Source organism: Phyllostomus discolor, chromosome 8 (genome assembly GCF_004126475.2).
Source record: "Phyllostomus discolor isolate MPI-MPIP mPhyDis1 chromosome 8, mPhyDis1.pri.v3, whole genome shotgun sequence".
Taxonomy (NCBI): domain Eukaryota; kingdom Metazoa; phylum Chordata; class Mammalia; order Chiroptera; family Phyllostomidae; genus Phyllostomus; species Phyllostomus discolor.
Window position 1 is genome coordinate 31,276,407 of NC_040910.2, and position 24,612 is coordinate 31,301,018.

A 24,612-nucleotide genomic window follows, 5' to 3' on the forward strand; every position below is an offset into this window, starting at 1 on the left:
TCTTTGTCTCCTCCACTGCCTGGTGGACATTACAGCACATGCAGAAGTTCTCACTGTGTTCACCCAGCAAGACTTGAATGGTAACTGACACAGTCTGTCTTTACTGACACTGGTTTAAATGCCTCTAATGAAAGAAGCGATCCTCCAAACAGAACGTCCCTGGGCATGGTTACTGCCTCGCAAGGAGGCACCTGTGCCACTATCTAAAGAGAATGTTTTGTGTTCATACGTAATGAGTCTGCTAATGCATCATCTTTATTAAATCACATGAGGGCGCAAGTAAATGCACTGAGTGATCTGACTGCCAGCCTAGGGGACTTAATAAATCAGTGGTTCTGATTATGGGGTCTTGGTAGAAAAAATCGTTATGTATTTTGGGAATCATTATCTTAATCTGTGTTTCACTTGCACGTGTCTAAACTGTTACTGAAGCCTCTGTTTATGGTGCAGCCAGGGTGCAGCCAGATTGCTGCCAAATGAGCCACCTTGACACTAATAAAACACCTTGTTGACACACAAGGGCCCATTGAGGAAAGAGTGAGTGTGGAAGACAGGAAGCACCAGTGGAGGGGTGGAATGTTGGAGGAAGCTATTAAGAGGATGTGACCACTGGTTGTCCCTTGAGATAGACACTGCAATCAGAGGCTCCTCCCACTTTCCTCTTGACCTTGGAATGTGTGCTCCACCCACCATTCCCACGCTGGAGCTCTTTTCAAGGGTGTAGCCTTGAGAGGAGGGTGTTTTGGACTGCCTGGACTCAACATGTTACTGAACCCAGTTAAGGCCTTGCTTATAAGCTCTTAAGATCCTGGCAAACAGGTTCAGTGATCTACTCATCTCCCAGCGGCAGACTAAGACAAGTTTTGTTATGTAGTTTCCTTGCTTATTAAACCTGCCACCTACCAAACTGGAGTGGTCTGTGTCTTTCTTTGATCTCTCCCTACCCTCTGTGTAAGGGGCCAGTGTGTGAACCGATAGGTAATGAGAGACAACTTTGCATACTTGGACTTACATGCTGTATCTCCATATTTTATGTCAAAGCTTATTTTGAAACTATTTTAATTCAAAATTGATGTTTATAAATTGGTATTATCTGAATCACTGTGAGAGATTTTTATTATAGCTTAGTACTTACCGTTGTAAATTCATGGCTATGACAAAGCATGGGTTTTGTATTCTACAGTTATTCAATTATTTAAAATTTTAATTCATAGCTAAGTTTTGGCAAAATGTCTAGTTATAAAATCATTATCAATTAGAAAAAAATGCATGGCATTTTCCTAATGTTTGCTATTATACCCCAATTGGTTTTGCCCATTTCCTTCTTTTTTTACATTTTATTATTTTCTGTTAATTTTTCCATAGCTTTTCTTTCTTGTCATCCTCCTTTTAAAATCTAGCCTTATTTTTATATATCCTTAATACTATACAAACTCACCAGTAACCTTGTGTGTTTTTTCTGAACTCACCACTCTTACAAACGAATTTCTTTAAATATATAGAAAATAATCACCAGCTTTGGAAAATCTTTCCTTTGATTTTGTTTTTCTTTATTAGCTCCATTTCATTCTTTCAAAAATAAGTGGATCCTTTAAAAGCTATAAATATGGACTGAAGGCTGATAAGTTTTCATAAGTACAGTAATTGTACTATTTTAAACTAATAAGACATTTCATTTGCCATGAAAAGGCTCATAGAATAAAATTTCCTCCCTGGAATTATTCATCTTTCATTTTACCTAAATTGAAATTTTAAAAAATGTTTCTTTACCTTATTTTCTAGATGTATTATTTATTTTAAGCATAAATCAAATAAAAGGAAAATGATACTTAAATATGAAACCACTTATTTCACATTTTCTTAACTATTAGGATTGTGAAAAATCTGTGATATTCATTTAAAACAGTTTCGTTACCAAAATTAAACACTATTTAAAAAGTAGCTTCAGCCCTGACCAGTGTGGTTCAGTTGGTTGGGTATCATTCAGCAAAACCTGAGGTCGCCAGCTCCTGGTCAGAGCGTATGCCTGGGTTGTGAGTTTGGTCCTGCTCAAGGTGTGTAGGAGAGGAAACTGGTTGATATCCCCCCCCTCTCTCTTTCTCCCTCACTTCCCCTTTCTCCAAAAATAAGTAAATAAAATCTTTTTTAAGTAGCTTTAGCAGTGTACCCAGAATTATTTTTCCAGTTGACATTAGAACATACTAGGTTTTACCAAAGCATAAAACACAGTGTTGGGACTACAGTTGCCGAGTGGGTGATAGTATCAACGCTAAGCATAACCAGGTGCCATACATTAACAGCAATCTAAATAGGAAACTCATTTTTAAGACCATACTTTTGGTCTAAAGAGTGGGTCCAAGTCCTGACTTTGCCACTTTGGTTTAATTCAACTTATTTTAGTTCTCTGGGCCTGAGTTTAATTTGGCAGAAAAAGTGGAGATTTACAACCGAAGGCTATCATAAAGATTCAAAAATCTTCTATATACAGACTATTTAACATAGTACCTGGCACATAGTGAGCATTCAATGAATAGTTGCTAATGTTATTATCAGGCCATTCAAATATACTTGATCAAGATTAATGAAACTGAACAAATCACAAACAAAATTAATTCCATTTAATACCAAATTTGGCAGCATTACTAGTATTTACACTTTGGGCAAGTGAAAACAGCTCGGCACCATGCTCAGAGGAGGTAGCACACCGAATTATTATTACTGTCTCCAGATGGAATAAAACAGGCAATGATAGGGGCTGTGGTTGACACACGCTCTTGCTTTAAGAGCTGAAACAAGGTTTTAAAGTGTGTATTAATCTGGTCACCAGCAATAGCTTTCTTTTCAGTGTACTTGGAAGAATCACTCATTCAACAAATATTCTTTGATTGCCTATTATGTGCCTGGCTGTGTTTACCTACCATGCAAAAGGAAATACCTCCTTTTTATACTCTGAATACTTTCCTTTTCCACAGACATTTCCACTGGGCCTGGGAGATGGGCAATTCTATGCATGGACAGATGGTTTGAGAAGAAAAGACTGGCATGACTATGAAAGCATTCAGAAAGAGGCTATGCGCTCAGGTATGGAGTTCAGTGTGAGCTACTTCACTTACTGCAGTGTCTCATGTGTCACTTGAAGGATCTCTAATTAGCATTTCTTCTGCCCAGTAAGGTATGTCTCATGGGGATATTGGAGGTCCACAAGGGACAGAGCTAAAGCAGTTTCATATTTCAGAGAGAAACAAATAATAGCCCTCACAATATTAGCTGAAGAAGTCATTAAATTTTTAGAAATCTGTAGTACTTTGTATTCCAAACTGCTTTTTAAAAATTTCTGGGGGATCTTGGGATTTATTAGTAAGAATTGGTGGACATGTATCTTGAATTGGATTGACTCCTTAGGGCTGGGGGATGATTCACTGGTAATGCAATGTATGAAAGAGGTACCATGTTCTAGACACTGGCAGGGACACAAGAGGTGGGTGGATCACATGAGCCAGGGATCTCAGGTTGGCAAAACTTGGACAAACAGAAAGGCAGCTAAACCTAATCAAGCAGGTCTGTACATGTGTAGCAGAATTTTATTCTTGGGTTATAGGTAAAGGAAACATTTTGGTTGTTGGAAAAATTAAGGGGAAAGAACAAGTTTTTCTAGGTCTGAAAAATTAGCATGCTGAAAACAGGGACTCTGTGAAAGACAAATACCATATGATCTCACCTTTAACAGGAACCTAAACAACAAAACAAACAAACAAGCAAAATATAACCAAAGATACTGAAATAGAGAACAGGCTGCCAGTGACCAGAGTGGAGAAGGGAGGGAATTTCAGGGGAAAAAGGGAAGGGTTTACAGGAACAAGTATAAAGGACACATGGACAAAAACTAGAGGGGGTGGAAATGGAAGGGAGATGGGGAGGGCTGGGGGGGTGGGCTGGGATGGGAGTAAAAGATAGAAAACTGTACTTGAACAACAATTAAATTAAAAGAAGGCTCTATAAATAGAAATTGATAAAAGTGAGTCATGGGAAGTCCATATTCTATTATTTGACCAAAGGAGCTCTAGCTCTAGTTTTTTTTTCATAGTGAGGATGTCACAGAAATAGAGAAGCTATTGTTTGGTAAAGACATCTGAGCAGCCCTGAGATAATGCATTCCAGGTGACGCAGCAGCAGAACCAGGACCAGCCACAACGTGAGGTCCTGCTGCTCCACCTTCCTCATAACTCACCCTGTCGGGAAGTCTGGTGTGATGGTATTTTAATATTTATGACATTGTTCAGGGCAGTGAAATGTTCTGAGCCCTGAGTCGGGTGTGGATGATCTAATTATCGTCTTCTTTAATTCCCTTTCTTCAGGTCACACCCCTCATTCCTCACCTTTCCCAGCCTTCGCTAGACCCGTTATTCCCAAGGATATCCTCTATTCCTTAGAGAATCTTTCTCTTCTAAGTTTCATTGTCTTTCCACCTTGGCCTCTCCTCGTAAACAATCATGAAGATGCATTCATTACCAGCCTTCTCATTTTCGGAGCTTTCTTACCTTTTTTTTCTCTATTTGCTTGATCAGCTCTGTAATAATTCAACCATCAATTCCTCTTTTGAACCACAGAGTGCTGAAAAATTTTGGAGATGTTTATATAATCTAATTAACTGAAGTTGCAAAGTGTTAGTAATAATAATAATAATGATGATGATAATAATAGAATAAGCTAAATTTTTTGCATAGATGTTTTGTGCTAGTACTTTACACATGTATTTCATTTAAACCTCGAAATGAAGCTAATAGATAGGTTTTATTATCCTCAATGAGTTAAAAAAAGCTAAATTCTTATGTATTTATTAAATTTTATCCAAGGTCAAACAGCTAATAATTTGCAGAGCTAGATTATAAGTCAGGTCTTATCATGCTCCTTTACACACCACTGTCTGACCTTGAATAATACCTGGGCAATACGAAGTAATGACCTGTGGACATATGAGAGACATGCCTGGGATCATATCCTGGCTTCTCCATACATGAACTAGGTTCAGCGGCAAATCAATTTATCTTTCTTATATTCTACTTTGCAGAATTGCTGTGTAGATTAAAGATAATATACCTCAAGTAATTGGCCACTTATTTGGATATAAGCTCAGCTAATGATAACTGTCATTGTTAATTCACTGAAGTTACTTTCATTTGATTTGTGGTGCTTACCCTTCACTGTGCCAAGGAGTCTTAGATATAAAATCCAGAACATCACATTTATTTCCACTTCACACTGCCCTTTCTGCTCCCTGGATGAACCTGTCTTTTATAGCCTCATTCTCAGGCGAGGCAAGGGAAATTGGCCTCAAAAAAATTTGGTAATTATTAAGTATTCTAAAGTGCAAATTTTCATTGGAATTCAAAAGTTTTTAAATACTAGTATGTTGTAGGAGTCACTCGATGATATATGACAAATGCAGTAGACAATAATTCATCATTTTTTAAATATCATGAAATATAAAATAAAAGAAGTAAACACACACAACACACAGAGTACAGAGTCAAAATAATCCTCCCTGTTCTCAATATCCAGGTCCAGAAAAAGGATCATTTGTGCCATTCTGTCTCCTCCAAGTCTTGAGGTTTGTGTTTACTCTTATTTTTCTCTGTAGAAGCTTTTCCTCCCGCCTATATATTCAGTCTTAAACAGGTATGGTTGCATTTTGCCTGAGATTGATCTTTATTTGAAAATTGATTTATACTGTATGATTTTCTTCTCTCAAAATTATTATTTTTAATTTTTTTCCTTTTTATTGAACTTGAGGATGACACTGGTTAACAAAATTATACAGGTTTCGGGTGTACAATTCCACGACACATCATCTGTACACTGTATTGTGTGTATACCACCCAAGTAAAGTCTCCTTCTATTAGCATGTACCCCCCATACCCTCCTTTTCCTCCCCACTCAAAATTATGTTTGAGATTCATCCATGACAATGCATAGAATTCTATTGATTCATTTTTACTGTTGTTTAAATTTCTACAACATTCTTCTCTTCACAGACACTTGGGGGATTCCTAGGTTTTGGTTATTACATACAGTGCTATTATAAGTATTCGTGTGTGTGGTTCTGGGGAAGAGACAGTATTTTCTTAGGATACATATTGAATAGTGAATTTTGTGTGTCTGAGGAATGCATATTTCAGGTATGTTCTGTAGTCCAGGACAAACTGTTTTCCAAAGTCGATATACTGATTTCACTCTCCTCAATAGTGGATGAAATTCCCATTGCTCTAAATCCAAGTGAACCCTTAGTAGTGCCTGACTTTTTCCCCTTAAATCAGTAGTATGATGTAATTTCTCACAGTCACTCAAATTTGCATGGTCACTTACATATACTAAGGTCTAATGTAGTTGATGTATTTTTTTATCCTTATGAGTTGTTTGTGCCTTCTTTCTGGTAAAATTCCCATTTCTACTTTTAATTTTTGAATTTATTTTTCTTCCTTATTGATCCACAGAGTGCTCCTGTGGATCAATTGTAAATATCCTTTCATGGTTGTGTGTGGTGAAAATATCATGTTACATATTTTGTAGACTATTTTTATACAATTTCTAGAAGTTCTTAATTGTTATGTAGTCAAATTTGGAAATCATATTTTTAAGGATAGGTCATACTGATGTTCTATATTATCTTTCAAAAGCTAGAGTACATTATCTTTTATATTTAGGTTTTAAACCCAATTGGTCTTCATTTTATTGATGTAAGAGGGGGATTCAATATTTATTTACTTTTCATCTATTTAGATAAACTAAAACAGTGCCGTTTATTGGAAAATGTATCTTCATCACTCAGCAGTATTGACTCTATTATATATCAAGTTTTCATATTTCTGTTTTCTCTCTGGTTCTTAATTCTGTTCTATGAGTAAAAATCCCTGAGCTAATACCATATCTTATATATACTATGTTTTTATAATGATTACTGATGTATGATAAAGTTCATTCTACTTTCTTTGCTCTTCTTCCTTGAGAATCTACAGCCATTCCTAATATTATGCCTTTCTTTAAAATTTCCACTCGGCTTGTCAAATTTTTCATATATATCCATAGGTAAACCAAGTTATTTAAATTTTAGAGTAATGGTGTCTTTATAAATTAGGAGATAAGTGACACTTTTCAATATTAAATAATCGATTCTATAGTATACATTGTATTTATTTGCTGCTTTTTCATTATATTTAAGAACATGTTTGTAATTTTATTCTCAGACACTTTTGTTGCTATCCCTGGAAAATTAATGTGGATATCGTGCATGTTGATTTTATTGAAAGTCCACATTGTTTGTTGCTGGTATATAGAAATATAGTTTTTATTTTTATCTGAATTTGGAAATCTAAGTTTTTCTATGAATTATAATCATTTGCCTATAGGTTTTTTTAAATTTTTAACATAGATATCTACATTGTGATATCTACAATGTAATATCTACAAGTAATGACAGTGTTTTTATTTTTTTTTTCTTTCTACACCTTATAATTTTAGTTCTTTTTGTTCTGACATTGCAGTTGCTAGGAATTCTGTGTAATGCTGAATAGTAGGTATTGGTTGCCAGTCTTGACTTGGGATTTTTCTGACAATAGCAAATTAGACACTCTTGTTAAGAATTTTTCTAGCTATCTATTTAATGAAAATGCATTTTACCATTTTTGCTAAGCCTTCTGAATCTGATTTGCTGAGAGATTATAAGTTTTATTTTATTTTTAACCTAAATGAATATGAATTTATTAAAAGTGTGTTTCTTCTATTGCATTTATTGAAATAGACATGATGAATATTATTTAATCTTTTATTTGAGTGAATTATATCTATTGATTTAAATCTGTTGTTTTAGTTGGTTTGCTAATATTTCATTTAACATTTTTGAATCTTTATTCATGAGTGAATCATTGGTCATGAATTATTTTTTCTCATGGAGTTAAATTTTGGTGACAATGTAATGAAAGCTTCATAAAATTACTTCAGTAATGCTTCCTATTTTCTATACTTTGTAATTATTCACTGTGTATTAGAATTGTTTATTTATTAATAATTATAGAAATCTTGTGGGTGAACTATATGGCCCTGGACTTTTCTTGAGCAAAGATTTTTAACTCCTGGGTTTAAATGCTCATATTGATAAACAAATTTATTTATAACGTCCTCTGAAAGATTTCATAATGTCTATAGTGTTTAAATTTATTTCTCTTTCAAATATTATTTATTGATGTCTTTTTATTTTTTGATAAAATATTATACTGGAAATGTATCAATTTTATTAATCATTTCAGAAAGTGGTTTTTGACCTATTCATTTTATCTATTTTGTTTTCTCATTGACTTAGCTTCTTTCATTTTTTTTTTGACTTTCAAAAATTTAAAAATTTGATTCATAGACTTAGTAATTTTAGCCTCTTCTACTGTAGAATAAGCATTTAGGGCTCTGAGTTTTGTCCTTTAAATTAACTCCTTTAAATTACCTCTTAAAGTGTATCACACTGCTCTGTGGCCCAATGTCTTATATTCGTCATATTTTAGTTATATTATTTTGTAGTTCTGTTTTGAAATGCTTGGTCTGCTTAACACTGATACTATCTTAAAAACATGACACTCTAAAAACTACTTTCTAATGAAATTTTAATAATCTTTATAAAAGTAATTAACATAGTAAGCTGCATGCATTTTATTAAATGTCTGTTAATATTTTAATTAATATTAATAGTTTATATTTGGTTTAGGTAGTCACATTCTTGTGGCATATTTGGTAATTTTTGAAATATCAGAATCTTAAATAACCTTTAAAATAAATAGGTGGTATATGGGGAGAGAGGGAAAAGAAAATAAAAAGAAGATAATTGCTTTCACCCTTGAAGAAATGGGAGATTTTTTTAAATTAAAAAAATGTTTAAGAAAAGCAATTGAAGGATAGACCCAAAGAACTTAGGTGTAGCAACAGGGTTCTTTCAGGCACATATGTGCCCTTACAGTTACAGTAAATTATTAGGATTGTGTCCATTTGTTAGAGGAATCCTAATATTCAGAGAAACCCAGAGTTTTTGTTATTTTATAATCGTACACTTCTTTGTTGGGAGAGTGCCGTTAACCAAACCAATTTAGCTATAGAAGAAGGGTATCCAGTGTAGCAGTTCAGGGTCAGGGGAACTTCCTGGAAGAGGCCAACCAAATTCTCAAGGATAAAACATATTCAGATATTAGATAAGCTTTTGTTTTTATTCAATTAATTTTCTGACTTCTCTTCCTTGTAATTTGCTACTACCCAGTCACATTTTAGGCATTTTTTTCTATACGTGATCCATTATGTTTCATTTAGTTAGCTTTACATCATTGGAGAATTTATCGACACAAGATTTCAGCTGTGAATTGTTTAGCTATCCGTCTGAGTTGTACTGTATCACAAAATTGATAATCATTATTTAAATAATTTATAAAAGTTGGGTGAAAATAACTAAAATATTATTTCTTTGATGTAATATGAAAGATGATGTATAAATTGATATTGATCTATTATTCAGTGTACATTGGGAATAATTATTATAATGAGGAACTAAAGAGCTATGCAGCTGACATTCATCTACTCATAATTTAAGAAAAAAGCCAATATATTTCTGAAATAAAAATAAACTCTGCCTATGGAATTTTCCTGAATTATGGATCTAATAACATGTGCCAGATGTTGAAAAGAAGATGCAATTAGTTCAGATAACTCTTCTTTGACACGTGATATTACCTAATTCTTACTGCATCCTTTTCTAGGTTGTAAACACACACTGTTTAAGTCATCCATCCAGGGTGGGGCAGGTGTGGGTGTCACATGTACCTGGCACGTGTGATGTATAAAAATCTTTAAGATTTCTAGAAAGCACTTACTTTTAGTTTTCAAATTTGAAAATTTTTGAAAATTTTCTTTTATTCTGATTCAGATTTCCACTGTGTTTATCGCTGCTTTTAGATTTCAGTATGGGTGAACAGAACACGAAAAAAGCTGTTTTCAACTCTTATATTTGATGTTTTCCTTTGAAACATGTTATGTCCTCAGATAATTATAATCAAATCATGAATTCCACTATATGCCTCAGGAATCCTATGAAATTATATCTTACTCTTCACTACTTGTATTCGCCCTAGTTAATCACACTCATAAATTTGAATATATAAGGTTTTATTATTTTATAATTCATTCATTTATTCACTCATCCAACAAATTCTTTTATGCCACTGTATTTATTTATTTATTTTTAGACAGAAGGGAAGGGAGGGAGAAAGAGAGGGAGAGAAACATTAATGTGTGGTTGCCTCTCACGTGACCCCCACTGGGGGCCTGGCCCACAACCCAGGCATGTACCCTGATTGTTAATCAAACCTGCAACTCTTTGGTTCACAGGCTGGTGCTCAATCCACTGAGCCACACCAGCCAGGGCTTATGCCACTGTATTTTAAATACTGCACCACACTCTGGAAGAAAAGAAATAAAATAAATCACCATGGCTTTTGAAAACATGCAGCGTAATTGGGGGAACTTTCATTGTTAATGACACAGTGGCCTTTTGGATCCAAACCATTAATCTTTCTTGGCTGAAGGATTTCAGTAGCCTCTTAACTGATTTTTGTACTCATCTTCATCTCTTCAAATAGCAACCAGAGTGGATTTCTAAAAATTAAACATAAGGTCACTTCACTCCTCTTCTCAAAAGCCTACAAAGGTTAGTCATCATTTTCAAAATTAAATCCAAGTTCATTCCATGATTATGCAATTCAACATGATCTACCCAACACCCATCTCCATCTTCATCTCCTACTGATTGATGTATAGTCTCTCCCCTGGCCATTGGGTCCCCTTTGTTTTCCCTTAAGAATGCTAAACATGTCCCAGGACCTTCCACTAAGCTGTTCCCATGGCCTGGAACACTTGCAATCCATATCTGCACAACCCACTCTCACTTTCATTAAGGCCACCAGACCGTGTATCACCTGCTTAGACATGCCTGTCAGTCACCATAATACCATACACAGATATAGTTCCTTTCCTTCATTCTATATCACTTTGTCCTACTTAGTTTTTGTAGCAATTATCCTTCTGTCTATATTTATACATATATGCATTTATTTAATGAGTTAAAAGTTTTATGATTCCCCAAAATATAATCACTTGCCCATGGGCTCTGAGTCACATCTTATCTGGAATCATGTGAACTGGCTTTTGAGCAATGACACTGATGCATTAGGAAAGTGACGTGGAGATCTGACACAATGTTTTTATTCTTTTCCTCTTGTCTGTAGATTGCTTCTCAGGCCCCCTTACACCTCATGGTCTAAGTTACTGAGGGTTCAGACTGATTGCTGTGAATTTACGTAGCAAAACATCTAAACAGTATGAATTAAAACACTATATGAGAGTTAGGAATATACTGTGTTTTAAAATGATTAAATGTAAGCTTTTCAAAGTTCCTTAAACAGCTCACTTTAGTGTTGATCAGGGACCCATTTTGTTCTTAAATGTCTTTATTCTGCATAATTGAACAAGATCACCCACCAAACAGAATGGGAAACAGAAATGTGCCCCATTTGGAAAAGACTACAACTACTTTGCTCTCAGAAAGTGAAAAATGCGTTTTTGCTGTAACTACGATGGCTCCTGGCCACCTTTTACTAATGTCTTGTGTCTCTTAAAAACAGGGTTTATCATATTTTTCATTTCTACCAACAATGAACATTGCATTTTGTTGATAGTTTAGTACAATTTATCCATCTATGAATACCTCTCAATAAATTTTATAATGGGATTTGTTGGGAGGTGGGTGGTTAACTTCAGAAAATATTACCAAAGTAACACTCATTATTATTCATTTGCTTACAATTAACTTTTAATGAAATATTTTATTTGGCAGTCATTGTTTAACAATGAAAATGTAGATTAGAAATGAAAAGATTATGAGCATTCTGTTAAAGATGTCTCATTGATATGTTTAATAATAAAATAAAATTTAGCTGAAATTGAATTGAGATACAATTACCCAGGGTCTAATCCCTTCAGTATTATAGTATGAAAATAGCAATGGAGATGTATCTCAGGAGATTTATGAAACTGAAACCATTTTTTATTCAAAAATAAGGTAAAGTAAATTTTAAAATAATTCAATTTAACTATTTGTTACAAAAGTTGAAATACCTCTCTTTAGAAATATCAATTTCCATGTGCAAGTGTGCATGAAATTAATTAACCTTATTTTCTCACTAGTATAGCACTTATCACATAGAGTTACTTTAAGTGTTAAATAAATTATATAATTAAACTATCTGGACTGTATTATATGCTCAATAAATTGTTATTTGTATAGTTTCAACAATTCCTATGTCTATTGATATGCCTATATGGTAGTAACATGAGTCACCTGTCATAATTCTTATGCTTTCAAATCTAGCCAGTTAACATTAACTCTCTCAAAAATTTTCACTAGGGTGTTCATACTTACCTGAACTTCAAGTAGAGCTATCTGACTTGACTTTACGATTTATTATTACAAGCCAAACATTGTGTGAGCATTTGCCCCAAATTGTTTCCCTCTAAGTATTGTATATTCACACTTTGTCAGATATCTTTTTGCACATGGTAGTTGTGAATATTATCAAATTTTTTCTGGCTATAAATATCACACATTTGGGAGGAGTCCTATGAGTAGATAACTCTTGGTTATTGGAAAAAATAGTAAAATGTTCTGCTGAACAAAGATGGTCCTTGATAAGAAGGAAAAAATGAGAAACATCTAATAAAGTAAAGGAGTTGAATCTGAATGGACTACGTAGACTAAGGTTAAAATGACTTCAAATCTGCCATTCATTTTCCTGAAGTCTTATATGCAAATTTATTCTTGCCAATTTTAACCACTTTCTGCACAGAATTTAAGTGAGTATGAATTATAAATCTATATTTTCTAGCAGCTTGCCACACAGAAAAGTCGAATAGCCACTGTGTCTAATCCTTGTAGCTCAACATTATTGGCAATATTTCTGCTAATAGCAGCACTATCTTCAAACTCCAGGAGGTTAGATTTGCTATTTTTTGCTTTGGCTTTACCTTTTAGTTAATATTAAAGCCACCCTTGCATTTAGTGTTAAACTGTCTATGTAGTTATGTAGCATATACAGTGGTGCGCAAAATCAGGTTCACAGTTGTATGTGAAACAGAGTTCATTCTTGTATTATTTGTTTAGTGTATTACATTATTTATGATTATTAACCTACTTTTGCCACCCTTGTACAAGTTTTAGGAAGAAGAGTATGATGACTCTTGTATATTTGGTAAAAAAGAGTGGAGAACTCTTGTACGTAAAGTAGAGTACGGTTTGGGTGACTTGGGACTCTGATGTCACCATTGTGACGTTAACACAGTTTTCACCACGTGTCATGCTGTGATAACTGAGAGTTTCCCATGATAGGGGGGACTCTAAATCATTTGGGCCCAATTATCATTAAGACATTGTATTTTAGTCATAATTTTTAGACATTCAAATAATTATTTGGACCTCCTCCAAAGTGCGTATCCAGGATCTGGCAGACATTTGTTAGTAATAAGTCCTGGGTCATCTTGGCTCCATTACCTAATGAGCACTATAGAGTAACTGTATGTGTTCCCCACTAGGGAAGCCGGAGTGCCAGCACCATACACTGATGGCAACACCCGGCAGGCACTGACTTGAGCACCATAAATGCCAGCTTGGCCTGATGCTCTTTGAGTGAGTCACAGTGGTCCCTGTGCAGCCCTCATGCCGCATTAAAGCAACCATGCCTTCTGATCATTTGTAGTCACAGAAGCATGACATAATGGTCCTTAGGAATTGCTAGAAGCTTAACAATGCTCATTTAATTTTAAAGAAAGATATCTCTGCCCCAAGATGTGAATCAGAAACCTGACATAGACATTATAACAATTGAAAAATAACACATAATATATAAAGAATTTAATTTATTTCAGTGTTTGGTTTACTAATGGTGAAGTGACCAGAGACCACAAGGGAATTAGTATTATCAGGCATTTAGTAATGATTTGAATTTCCATGGTGACCAACTGAGCCTTAGGGATGCAAATGCATTATTGAACTAGAATGACTAAATTAACCTAATAGGCATTGACCTAATTAACAATCTAATAACATTTGGTAGTATACTCTAATTGGGATATATATGTTAGTAGTAGAGTCCACTCATGCATATAAAATTATTTTGTTTTAAGGAATAACAATCATTAAGGAATAACTTTTAAAGTTTTAGCAAATGTCTTATGTACACAAAGACATCATTAGATTTATAGGTATGTTTAGTTCTTGCCTTGTAATAATGGCAATATTTTTTGTAACAATTAAATATTTTATAAGCCTCTCACATATGTGTCTCAAGTATTTGTATAAATAGAACAAGGGCATTAAATGTATTATCCAAATTTGGAAATTCAGTGTAATGATAAAGACATAGTATTTTTTACTACAAGTCCTATATTATTCTTTATGCCACATTTTCTCTCATTTTAATTTTTCTTTTTTAAATTTATTTTTAGAAAGAAGGGAAGGGATAGAGAAAGAGAGGGAGAAAGAAATATCAGTGTGTCGTTGCCTCTCATGTAGCCCTGACTGGGGACTTAGCCTGCAACCCAGGAACTTGCCCTGAATGGGAATCAAACTAATGACCTTTTGGTTTACAGCCTGCACTCAATCCACTGAGGTACACTACCCAGGGTAATGTTTCTATATACATTGTGCCCTAATATGAGTACAGTGATTTTATTTATTGTACATTGCCTCAATGTTTCTCACAAAAATCCTATAAAATAGGGTCAAATATTATCAATAGTATTTGTATATATTAGTATATAAAATAATATATAAAAGAAACAAATTTTGAATATTGATTTTATATATATGCTTATGTGATTTTATACATGTACATGTGTATCTGATATACATGTAGAATATATATACCAAGTGGTTATATATACATATACATATATATACATCAAGTGATTATAGATGCTTCCACACACACACACACACACACACATATTCAAATTAATGCCTTAACTCCAGTGAATCCTGAGACAACCCTGTCTTTATACACTGCTTATTTTTATCTCTATTGAATTTCTTTGATTATTTGCCACTTATAACATATGTAACTTGGTGTTTAATAAAAACCATAATAAGGACGACTGAATTTCTCTGACTATGCTCCCCATGGTATACAGACCCAGAAACCTCCTCTCTACAAAACCTCACCATATATCTGAGATCCTTGGAGGTCTGCAAGTTTACCAAGTACTAGAGTCCCTTTCTTTACTCCAGCCACTACACTGACTACTGATGGTTGACAACTATTCCAGTTCAGCATCTCTGTGCCACCGGCACTGGGATCCTATCTCCGGTGCTCCCAAAGTTGCACATCACTGTGTCCCTAAGACATCATCAGTGTGCGTTTTTACAGCCCTCCACCTCATGGTTCCCTAGGGACATGGGTGGGGAGAACGCCCCTCTTCTCCACTATGTTGCATTCTGTTGTCTAGGTATTAAGACAGTTGCATTGCAGTTCCCATTCTCCCAGAAGTCCTCGCACAAAACAGCTTCTTCAAACAGTTCTTCTGCCACAAGAACTCAGGTCTAAGTTTCTAAAACTAGACCAGAATCCAGTATCAGATAGACACCAACTGGCAGTTCTGCACACTTGTTTCTCCTTACCCATGCTTCACGCTTGCCTGGAAACAATGAAAATCTGTGAAAACCCTCAGGAAAATGAACTTAAACCAACAGATACATTCTAAGCTAGTTCATCAGATGAGTTAAATCTCAGTACAAGGTAAACCAAGCTTCAGCTGGGGCTCCAAACTCAGTAGATATAATTGTAGCTATGAGTCTACATAAGTGTTAATATGTTCCTTTTAATTATGCTCTGTGTTATAATGAGCAGACATGCATAAACTCTGAGTCAGCAATATGAACCATAAATTGTGTTTAACTTAGTTTAATAGAAATTATAATGTTTTGAAAGTATTAGTAAACTAATGCTTGCAGAAGATATTCAGCCTCAGAAACAATGGTACAGAAAATATTTAACTACTAAAAAAGAGTATTGCTACTTCTTTTTATGAAAGACTGGTAGTCAGTTTTTTAACAATGAACACAACATATTTGACAAAGCACAATGCAATACCTTTTAAAAATGAAACATACATTTCCTGTGAGGTTTTTCACTATTTAAAGATACCTTTAAGTAGTGAAATAATTCTGAATAATTCTTTAAATATGGTAGTTTTTGTAATATTGCTTAATAACTTAATATTTGCTTTAAATAATGTTCCTTCATTTTGAAAGGAATGGACACACAGATTATTACAGTCAGCTGAAGGAAATTTATTTTAAGAAAGGCAGAAAATACTTTCACAGGCAGCCTTCCTGGAACCTGGGAGATATGAAAGTGAGCAGGTGACACTGTAGCCTTAGCAACCTCCCAGCATCTTACAGATGCTGGACAGGGATCAGGCCCTGAAAAGCACTAGCTCCTTTTCCTGCCTAGCATAGAACTCTCTCTTTTGCACCTTACTCAGCTTCTGCTACTTCTGTTCTTCCTTTCTCTAATGACTAACTCATTGTATGTCCAGGCCAACGTGCCCTAAAAGTGAGGATGTGACTGGTTACAACAGTCACCAGTCAATTTCGGCTATCGCTGCAATAGAGAGCACGTGTGACAGGCTTCCTCAAAGGCAGGAAGACAGCTTGGCATTATATGATTTCATGTGGCTCAGACAGTAAGCCTTTGCTGACAACCGTGGCCAGAGTAACACAGGAATTTGGCATTGAACACAGTAGGTCTTGCCTTACGGATCACATTTGGTCATTATTCAGAAGGGATCAATAAACACAGCAGATGCTGGAAGCATACAGTGCAATTCAGCGAATTTTTATGTTCTTCTGATTATTCTGAATAGCAGGTGTCTCTCCTGAAATGAAGACAGGTAATGGCTAGGGTGTCGTGCTCTAGGCTTGTGTTAGGGTTCTCCAGGGAAACATAACCAGCAAGATGCTTGTTATAGCTAGAGAGAGATTTATTTTAAGGATTTAGTTCGTGTAATTGTGGAAACTTTGGTTCATGTAATTGTTCCAAGTCTGATGGGGAAGGCTGGTGGGCTGAAGATTGAGGAAAGAATTGCAATTTGAGTCCAAAACCTTCATGTTTGATGGATGTTGCCTTTGTTCTTTCAAGGTCTTCAACTGATTTGGATGTAGCCCACCTACATTATGATGGGTATTCTGCCCTCCTCAGAGTCTACCATTTTATTTTGTTTCATTTTGTGCCTGATATTCATGTTTTTCTCACTTTACATGGTATGTGCTAAATAACATATACATACATAGGTATAGATATGTTATTGTTTATTTGTACCCACTCTGGCAATTTGGCAATAATTATCAAATTCTTTTAACTATTTGTACCTTTGTTTCTTAATTTCTTTCCAAGAGATTTATCCTAAGGCAGCAGATTTTAAACTATGCTCCTTGCAACCATCGTCATTCTACAGAATTGTCTGGGGGTCTGTTAGGATGGTATATATTAGCCAGGATTTAGGGCTATAAGCGAGAGAACAGAAATTAACTCTATCTTTCTTTTTCCACCAATTTCCCTACCGCATCCCTTTTGGCAATCATCAACTGGTTTGCAGTATCTATAAGTCTGTTACTGTTCTGTTTTGTTTGTTAATTTGTTTTTCTAGATCCCACATATAAGTGAAATTGTACGGTATTTGTCTTTCTCTGTCTGATCTATTTTACTTAGCCTAATGCCCTCTAAGTCCATTCCTGTTGTTGTAGATTTTATACCTTTTCGTTGCTGAGTAAAATTTATATATTTTAAAGTTGTTTCCATATCTTGGCTATTATAAATAATGTTAAATGAACGTATGGGTGTATATACTTTTTGAATTAGTGTTTTTACTTTATTCAGATAAGTAAATACCCAAAAGTGCTATTGCTAGGTCATATAGCAACTCTATTTTTAATTTTTTTAAAGAGTTTGTTTATTTGTTTTTAGAGACAGGGGAAGGGAAGGAGAAAAGAACTAGTTAAATATCAATGTGTGGTTGCCTCTTATGCACCCCTCACTGGGGACTTGGACGGCAACCCAGGCATATGCCCTGACTGGAAGCCGAACTAGTGACCTATTTATTGGTTTGCAGACCAGCACTCAGTCCACTGAGCCACACTAGCCGGGGCTATTTTTTTTTTGAGGAATCTTCATGCTGTTGTTGCATAGTGGCTACACAAACTTACAGTCCCACCAAGACTATAGGAGAGTTCCTTTTCTACATCCTCACCAGCAGGTACAATAATTTGATTTTTTAATAACCATCCTCTCAGGTGTGAGGTAGTATTTCCTTGTAATTTTGATATGCATTTCTCTGATGATTAGAGATATTGACCATCTTTTAATATACCCATTGGTCATTTGTATGTCTCCTTTGGAGAAATGTCTATTCATGTCCTCTACCCTTTTTTAATTAGACTTTTTTTGGTATTAAGCTGCTTATCTCTTATTTATATTGGATATTAACTGATACCAATCCCTTATCAGATACATCATTTGTGAATATCTTCTGTCATTGGTATTTTTTCATTTTATCGATGACTACCTTCACGCAAAGAAATTTTTAAATTTGCATAGTCCCCTTTGTTTGTTTTTGCTTGTTTTCTCTTTGTCCAAGGAAACACACCTAAAAAGATATCACTAAGACCAATATCAAAGAGTTTACAGACCACTTATTTTCTAGGAATTTTGTGGTTTCAGATTTATCATTTAAGTCTTTAATCCATTTTGAGTTTATTTTTGTATATGGTGTAAGAAAGTGGTCCATTTGTTTTTTACAGGTATCTTTCTCCTTTTCCCAACACCATTTATTGAAGAGACTATCTTTACCCCATAGTATACCCTTACCTCCTTTGTTGTAGATTAAATGGGAGTCCATTTTAAATGTTACTTTCATCAAAAAATAAAAAGATCATCCAGAGACACCCAGAAAAGTGTTTGAGCAAATATTTGAGTACCAGGGTCTAGCCATGTTGGCACCTAAAATTAAACATCACAAGGCTCAACCAGGCCTGAATGGACACAGGAATTAATGCTAAATGGGCCAGAGTAAGTCTACAAACTAGCCTGGAGGGTCCTGAACAAATGAAATGATTCTTTCCTACACTGGGTAATGCAAGAGAAATTGACAATTCTAAGAACAAAGACCTCCCCCCACCCCGCCGCATTCTGATATCTCAATAAAGGACAGGGGATTTAATGACCGCTCACCAATTCAGGCATGAGCTATCAAGAAATAACAAGCAAACCTAGATTGAAGAGACAGAAAAACCAAGAGTAAAAGGAATGTAATAGTCACTCAAGGGGGCCAACAGCCAGAGAAAGGAACACCGAGGGACACCTGGACAGAGATTTGAAATCCAGTTAAACAGAACCTCAGGAGGGCACAGAAGGCAGCCTGAAAACACCAACAGGAAGAAAGCATTCACTTGGGATCAATTCAGCCATGAAAAGACTTTCTGGAACTAAAAATGTGACTTTTAAGTTAAAATATTTAATGCAAGTATATAAGGAGTGGATGAGGATTTTTAGACACATATCAGTGGACAGGAAAATTAAATATAAAAGTATATCAAAACAACATAAATTAATAGACATAAATTATAAGCAGAAAGTTTAAAACTATGAACAGATGCATGAATTTAAACAAATGAAAAAGAGATAATAATAAATATCAAAAGAGAGTGTCATGGATCTCAAGAAATATTTTAGTCCAAAGACTGAAAGCAAGACAGGCACCACTGATGAAAAAAGACACATCTAAATCTATGCTAGTGATATGTTTGCAGTTTGAATGAGGATACTCTCTTTTAAGGCTTCTGACAGAAATGGGGAATTATGTATTAAAGAAAGGTAATCAGTCTGGCATTAAAATCATCATCTACAACTCTAGAAATTAGAAGAGAGAGATAATCTATCTGTCTATATTATTGTATAGATATATAGTACAGATATATAGATATGTGTATGTATATATATATATATATCTGTATCATAATATAGAGATAGATGAGTGCCATAGACTAGTAAGATATGTAATTAGCACATGAAAACCTGGTTTGAATTGAGCTAGTCCATTTCATAGTGACCAGCATTTAGTCAGTCTAAAAATGGAAAATGACCATTCTTTCAAATATGACTAAGATAATACTCAACTACAAATGCTGAAATAGTGGCATTTTCAAGTGAAACATCGCATATCAGTCTTCAAGTTTGTGTGTAACTGGGAGGTCACATTGTGATCATAATAGATACATCCATTCACTTTCTCAGAGAATTTGAGAACATAATACAATAAACACATCTGTTTCAGATACGTCATTCCATGAACCATAGTTACCGATGAAATTCGTGTCACTGAATGGATCTTATTTTCTGGCTTAACTTTGAATCCATGTGTTGCAGAAGCTGGTAAAGAGGATATGTATAGACATTAAAATGAAGATATGCATTATTAGTGAAGAATACTTTAGTTACTTCAATGGGTCTTACTGATGAACCCCCCAAAATCACTGATGGACACATTAAATTATGATTAAATCTGTGCATTTCATACCTGAAGCTTATAAGTGACCTATCAATCAAAAAATCAATGATTAGAATTGCAAAACAAAGGTTAATCAAGAACCTTATTTACTACTACTGATGCTGTGAGACTTCTTTATGATAAGAAATCAACATTCTGCTAAAAATAGCTTCTATTAATTTATACAGGATCTTAGATGTATTACCACAGAAAAGAAGGCCACCTCTTGATGAGGCACCTCTTTAATTTGTACTGAAAAATGTCAACATGAGAAGTGCCAAACTTAGACCATTTTACACTAAAAGGAAAAGGGTATTCATTCCTAAATATAATAGAAACACAAAATATTGTGTATGATACATTAAGTAAAAAATGAGGCTGTCTATTAACTCACCTCTGCACTTGAAATTCTAATGCTACAAAAGCAACTCTGTGTTGTCTGGTTCTTGCTGTTCTTTCTCTGTCCTGCTGTAGAAAACATTTGCCCATATACATAATCTAGAAATGTTTGCTTTTAATCACCCAGTAAATATTTTCACTTCCCCTGTACATTACAAAATAATGTTTCCTGTGAACAATATTTTAAACCATCTTACAGAGCTAAAGAAGAATGAAGAGATCAGGACAGGAACAACCACAGTATAAAGGGTTTAAAATCTGCTTAGTCTACTAGTTGATTTGTAAATAGAAAATCATGTATTTCAGAGTACACTGGTTTTCAGTTTCAACAGGAGACCAATATTACCAGCTTCGTACCAACTTGTCCTAAATTATTCAAACGGCTTAATTATCAATTAAGGTATTTTCTTACATCAACTTCCATTTTGGGCTTTCCTCCTGTTTAAATGGGATTTTATATTAACTGTCCTTTCATTTCTGATTCCATATTCTCCATTGGTTTGAGGAACTAATGATTTCATAAAATTTGTTAAGATAAATGATGAAAAAGTGGTTTACAGAAATGAAAACATCACAGAAATTTGTTTAATTTGTTTATGTAAGACATCCCCAAATGGCTATAGTGTCTTATGTCCTTAAGAGGTAATTTCATATTTTAAACAATTGTTTAATGTCACAAGAGACTGTGAGATGTCTTCCTCAGAGAGTTTGTATTTGAATCACAGAATTCCTACAAATAGACCATTCTGCTATCTCTGACAAAAGTGTTAAAGCACTGCTTAATTTCTTCCTCGTGGACTTGACAGCCCTCCAATGCTTTAAATCACCACAGTCATCTCAATTTGATTTGTAGTGCATGGAAATGGTTTCATTGCCACTTACTTTTTAAATCACTGTGCTGCAGTAAATGGGAAAATCATTAGCAAATCTGTTCAGTTAGTTGAGAGAGATAAAGATGATAGTGGTTTGCTAATATATTAAAGATGGAGAGTAAATACTTTCAAATATGTGCTATTTTGTATTGTTTATGGAATTACAGTTGTTCCTGTTTTTCCTCCCTTTTCCCATCTCCACCTAACCTCACCCTCTCCCCTCCCTAAGCCAATCCCCATGCCTTTGTCTGCATCCATGGGTTATGCATACATGTTCTATTTTTAACAGTAGGAAACTGATGCTATTGATCTCCAAATAGATTATGACTTGGGTCTTTTTTCCACTAAAGAAATTATTTACTTCTAAATATGTGATATATCTAATGATTAATGCCTCTTTCCTTTTATCCTATTTCTAGCCACAAACTTGGTGCGCATTATGATCACTTCCACCCTAAATCGATGCATGCATATACAGTTACATATAATCATGAGTGTCTTCTGTATGATTGTGGAATTGTGGGCAATTTTTTTTTAGTTTTTGTGTTTTGATATTTTTCAGGTATTCTGCAATGACTATATTTTGCTTTTACCATTGAAATTATAAGTATACTATTTATATGTTTAAAATAAAGTGAAAATGAAAAAATGAGAAAAATCAGGCAATTAAGACTGAATGACATCCATTTATTCATGTGGTAGGCATTTTGTTAGATAATTTTAGAGCATATACTCCCAGTGCTATGCATATGCATTTATCTGCAATATTTTTAAAACAGCTTTGAAATTATAAAGACCATATCGATTTACAAAGTGCTTTTACTTAACAATGTGTTTTGACAAATTAGCCCATTTTACTATTTCACAAATGCCACAGTCTCCTGTTGCAGTAAAAGGCACCATCGCCTCCCTGAGTTCTCAAGCCTAAGTCTTAGTTACTCCTGATTTCACTTTCTTCTACTATTACTCCAACCAATTCAATCTATCAGCAATGACTGGCATCTCCACCTCTGCTTATGAATCTGTCCATTTTTCTGTCTGCACTAGTCCAAACATGCCCCCTTGTCCAAACGTCCATCATCTTTCATCTGAATGTCTGGAATACCTTTCTAACTGTCTTCATGTATTTCAGTCTTTCCTCTACCGTCCATTCTCCTCATACTAACCAGAGAGATAGCTTTAAACCATAAATCAAACAATGTCACTTCCTCGCTTAAACCCTGACAATTAGCATGCGATTGGTATAAATGTGTATAAAACCCAAGCTTCTTATCTGGTTTAGAAAGCCCTGCAAAATCTGGCCCTGCCTCCTCTCTGAACTCCTGCGCTACCATTCCCACCCCCCACCCCATTGCACTGCATTCTAGCCTCGCAAACCTCTTTGACTTTTCACACTCCATTGTTCTTTCCCATTTTTTGGTCTTCTCACTAGATGTTTTATCTAACCAGAATACTTTCCCTCAGTCTTCCTGTCTGGCTAAATTTTGTCATTCAGCTTGTAGTCAAAATATCACTGACACACGAATTCTGTGTAGAGGACTTGTTACCATCTGATACTTTGCTGGTAGATACAAGTTGATAAATGGGTTAGATTGGTTGGTTGACCGTTTCCCCACATAAGCTCTATGAAACTAGTGCTTTACTGACCTCGCTCGCCTCTACAGTCCCAGGAGAGAAACCCCTGTTCTCACGCTGAGACTGAGGAAATATTCTCAAGCACCCTCTGTGTTGCTATGCTGCCAAATTTTAAAGTTTTGTTTTTCTTAACACAAAATGGGTCACTCGTATTTGGTAATAAGGGAAATGATGTTCGTGTAATGCAGAAGTCGCCAATTTATTCAACACCCCCAGAAGACTAATACTTTAATTGATCAGGGAAAATTTTCTCAAAATTAAAGAGAGAGCCTAGACTATGTTTGAACTCCTTAATTAAAAATACTGTCCTAAAGAAACACCCTGCTCCATTCCCAGAATGGGCATGGTTGGGGACATCAGGCTGCTACACCTCACACTCTGGTTACCATCTGAGAGAGTGCCTATGAAGCAGCTGCAAATCTATTTCTGTACCACTCCTCCAACCTGAAAAAACTATTAGCATAAAACATCTGTGCTCTTACTTAGACCTTTACTTTTCATAAAATTAGTCTCAATTTTAGTGACTGTCTCTAAAAATACACACTTTGAAGGTGGAAGGGTGAGTTCCAGGATTTAAGGCTCCTGAAAACTGACTGTTTCTAGGTGCACATGGTGGTGGTGATTTAACTGTGGCAGGATTTTTATGACAGATGTCATTCTTTTGTTGATATTTTGTATTAGATTAAGTTTATTGGGGTGACATTGGTTCATAAAATTATATAGGTTTCAGGTTTCAGTTATGTAATACATCATCAATATATTGCTTTATGTGCCCTCTACCTGAAGTCCAATCTTCCTCTGTCACTATATGCACATTTGACCTCCTGTACACTTTACTACCCACCTCATTCCCCTCCCTTCTGGTAACAACCATACTGTGTCTGAGTTTTTGTTTGCCTTTCTTGTTTGCTCATCTTTTGCTTTCAGTTTTTATTTTCCACATATGAGTGAAATCATATGGTTCTTGATTTTTTTCTGTCTGTCTTATTTCACTTACTACGATAGTCTCAAGATTCATTCATGTTGTTGCAAA

At 34.9% G+C, this 24,612-nt stretch overlaps 1 protein-coding gene across 1 annotated transcript in view; it reads left to right on the plus strand.

Annotated features, from left to right (window-relative positions):
- GALNTL6 (polypeptide N-acetylgalactosaminyltransferase like 6) overlaps positions 1-24,612 on the plus strand; it is an 876,998-nt gene that overhangs the window by 315,276 nt on the left and 537,110 nt on the right. Inside the window, exon 3 of the mRNA XM_028520463.2 lies at positions 2,973-3,081. Coding sequence (XP_028376264.1) covers positions 2,973-3,081 — 109 coding nt within the window. The remainder of the gene's footprint in view (positions 1-2,972; positions 3,082-24,612) is intronic.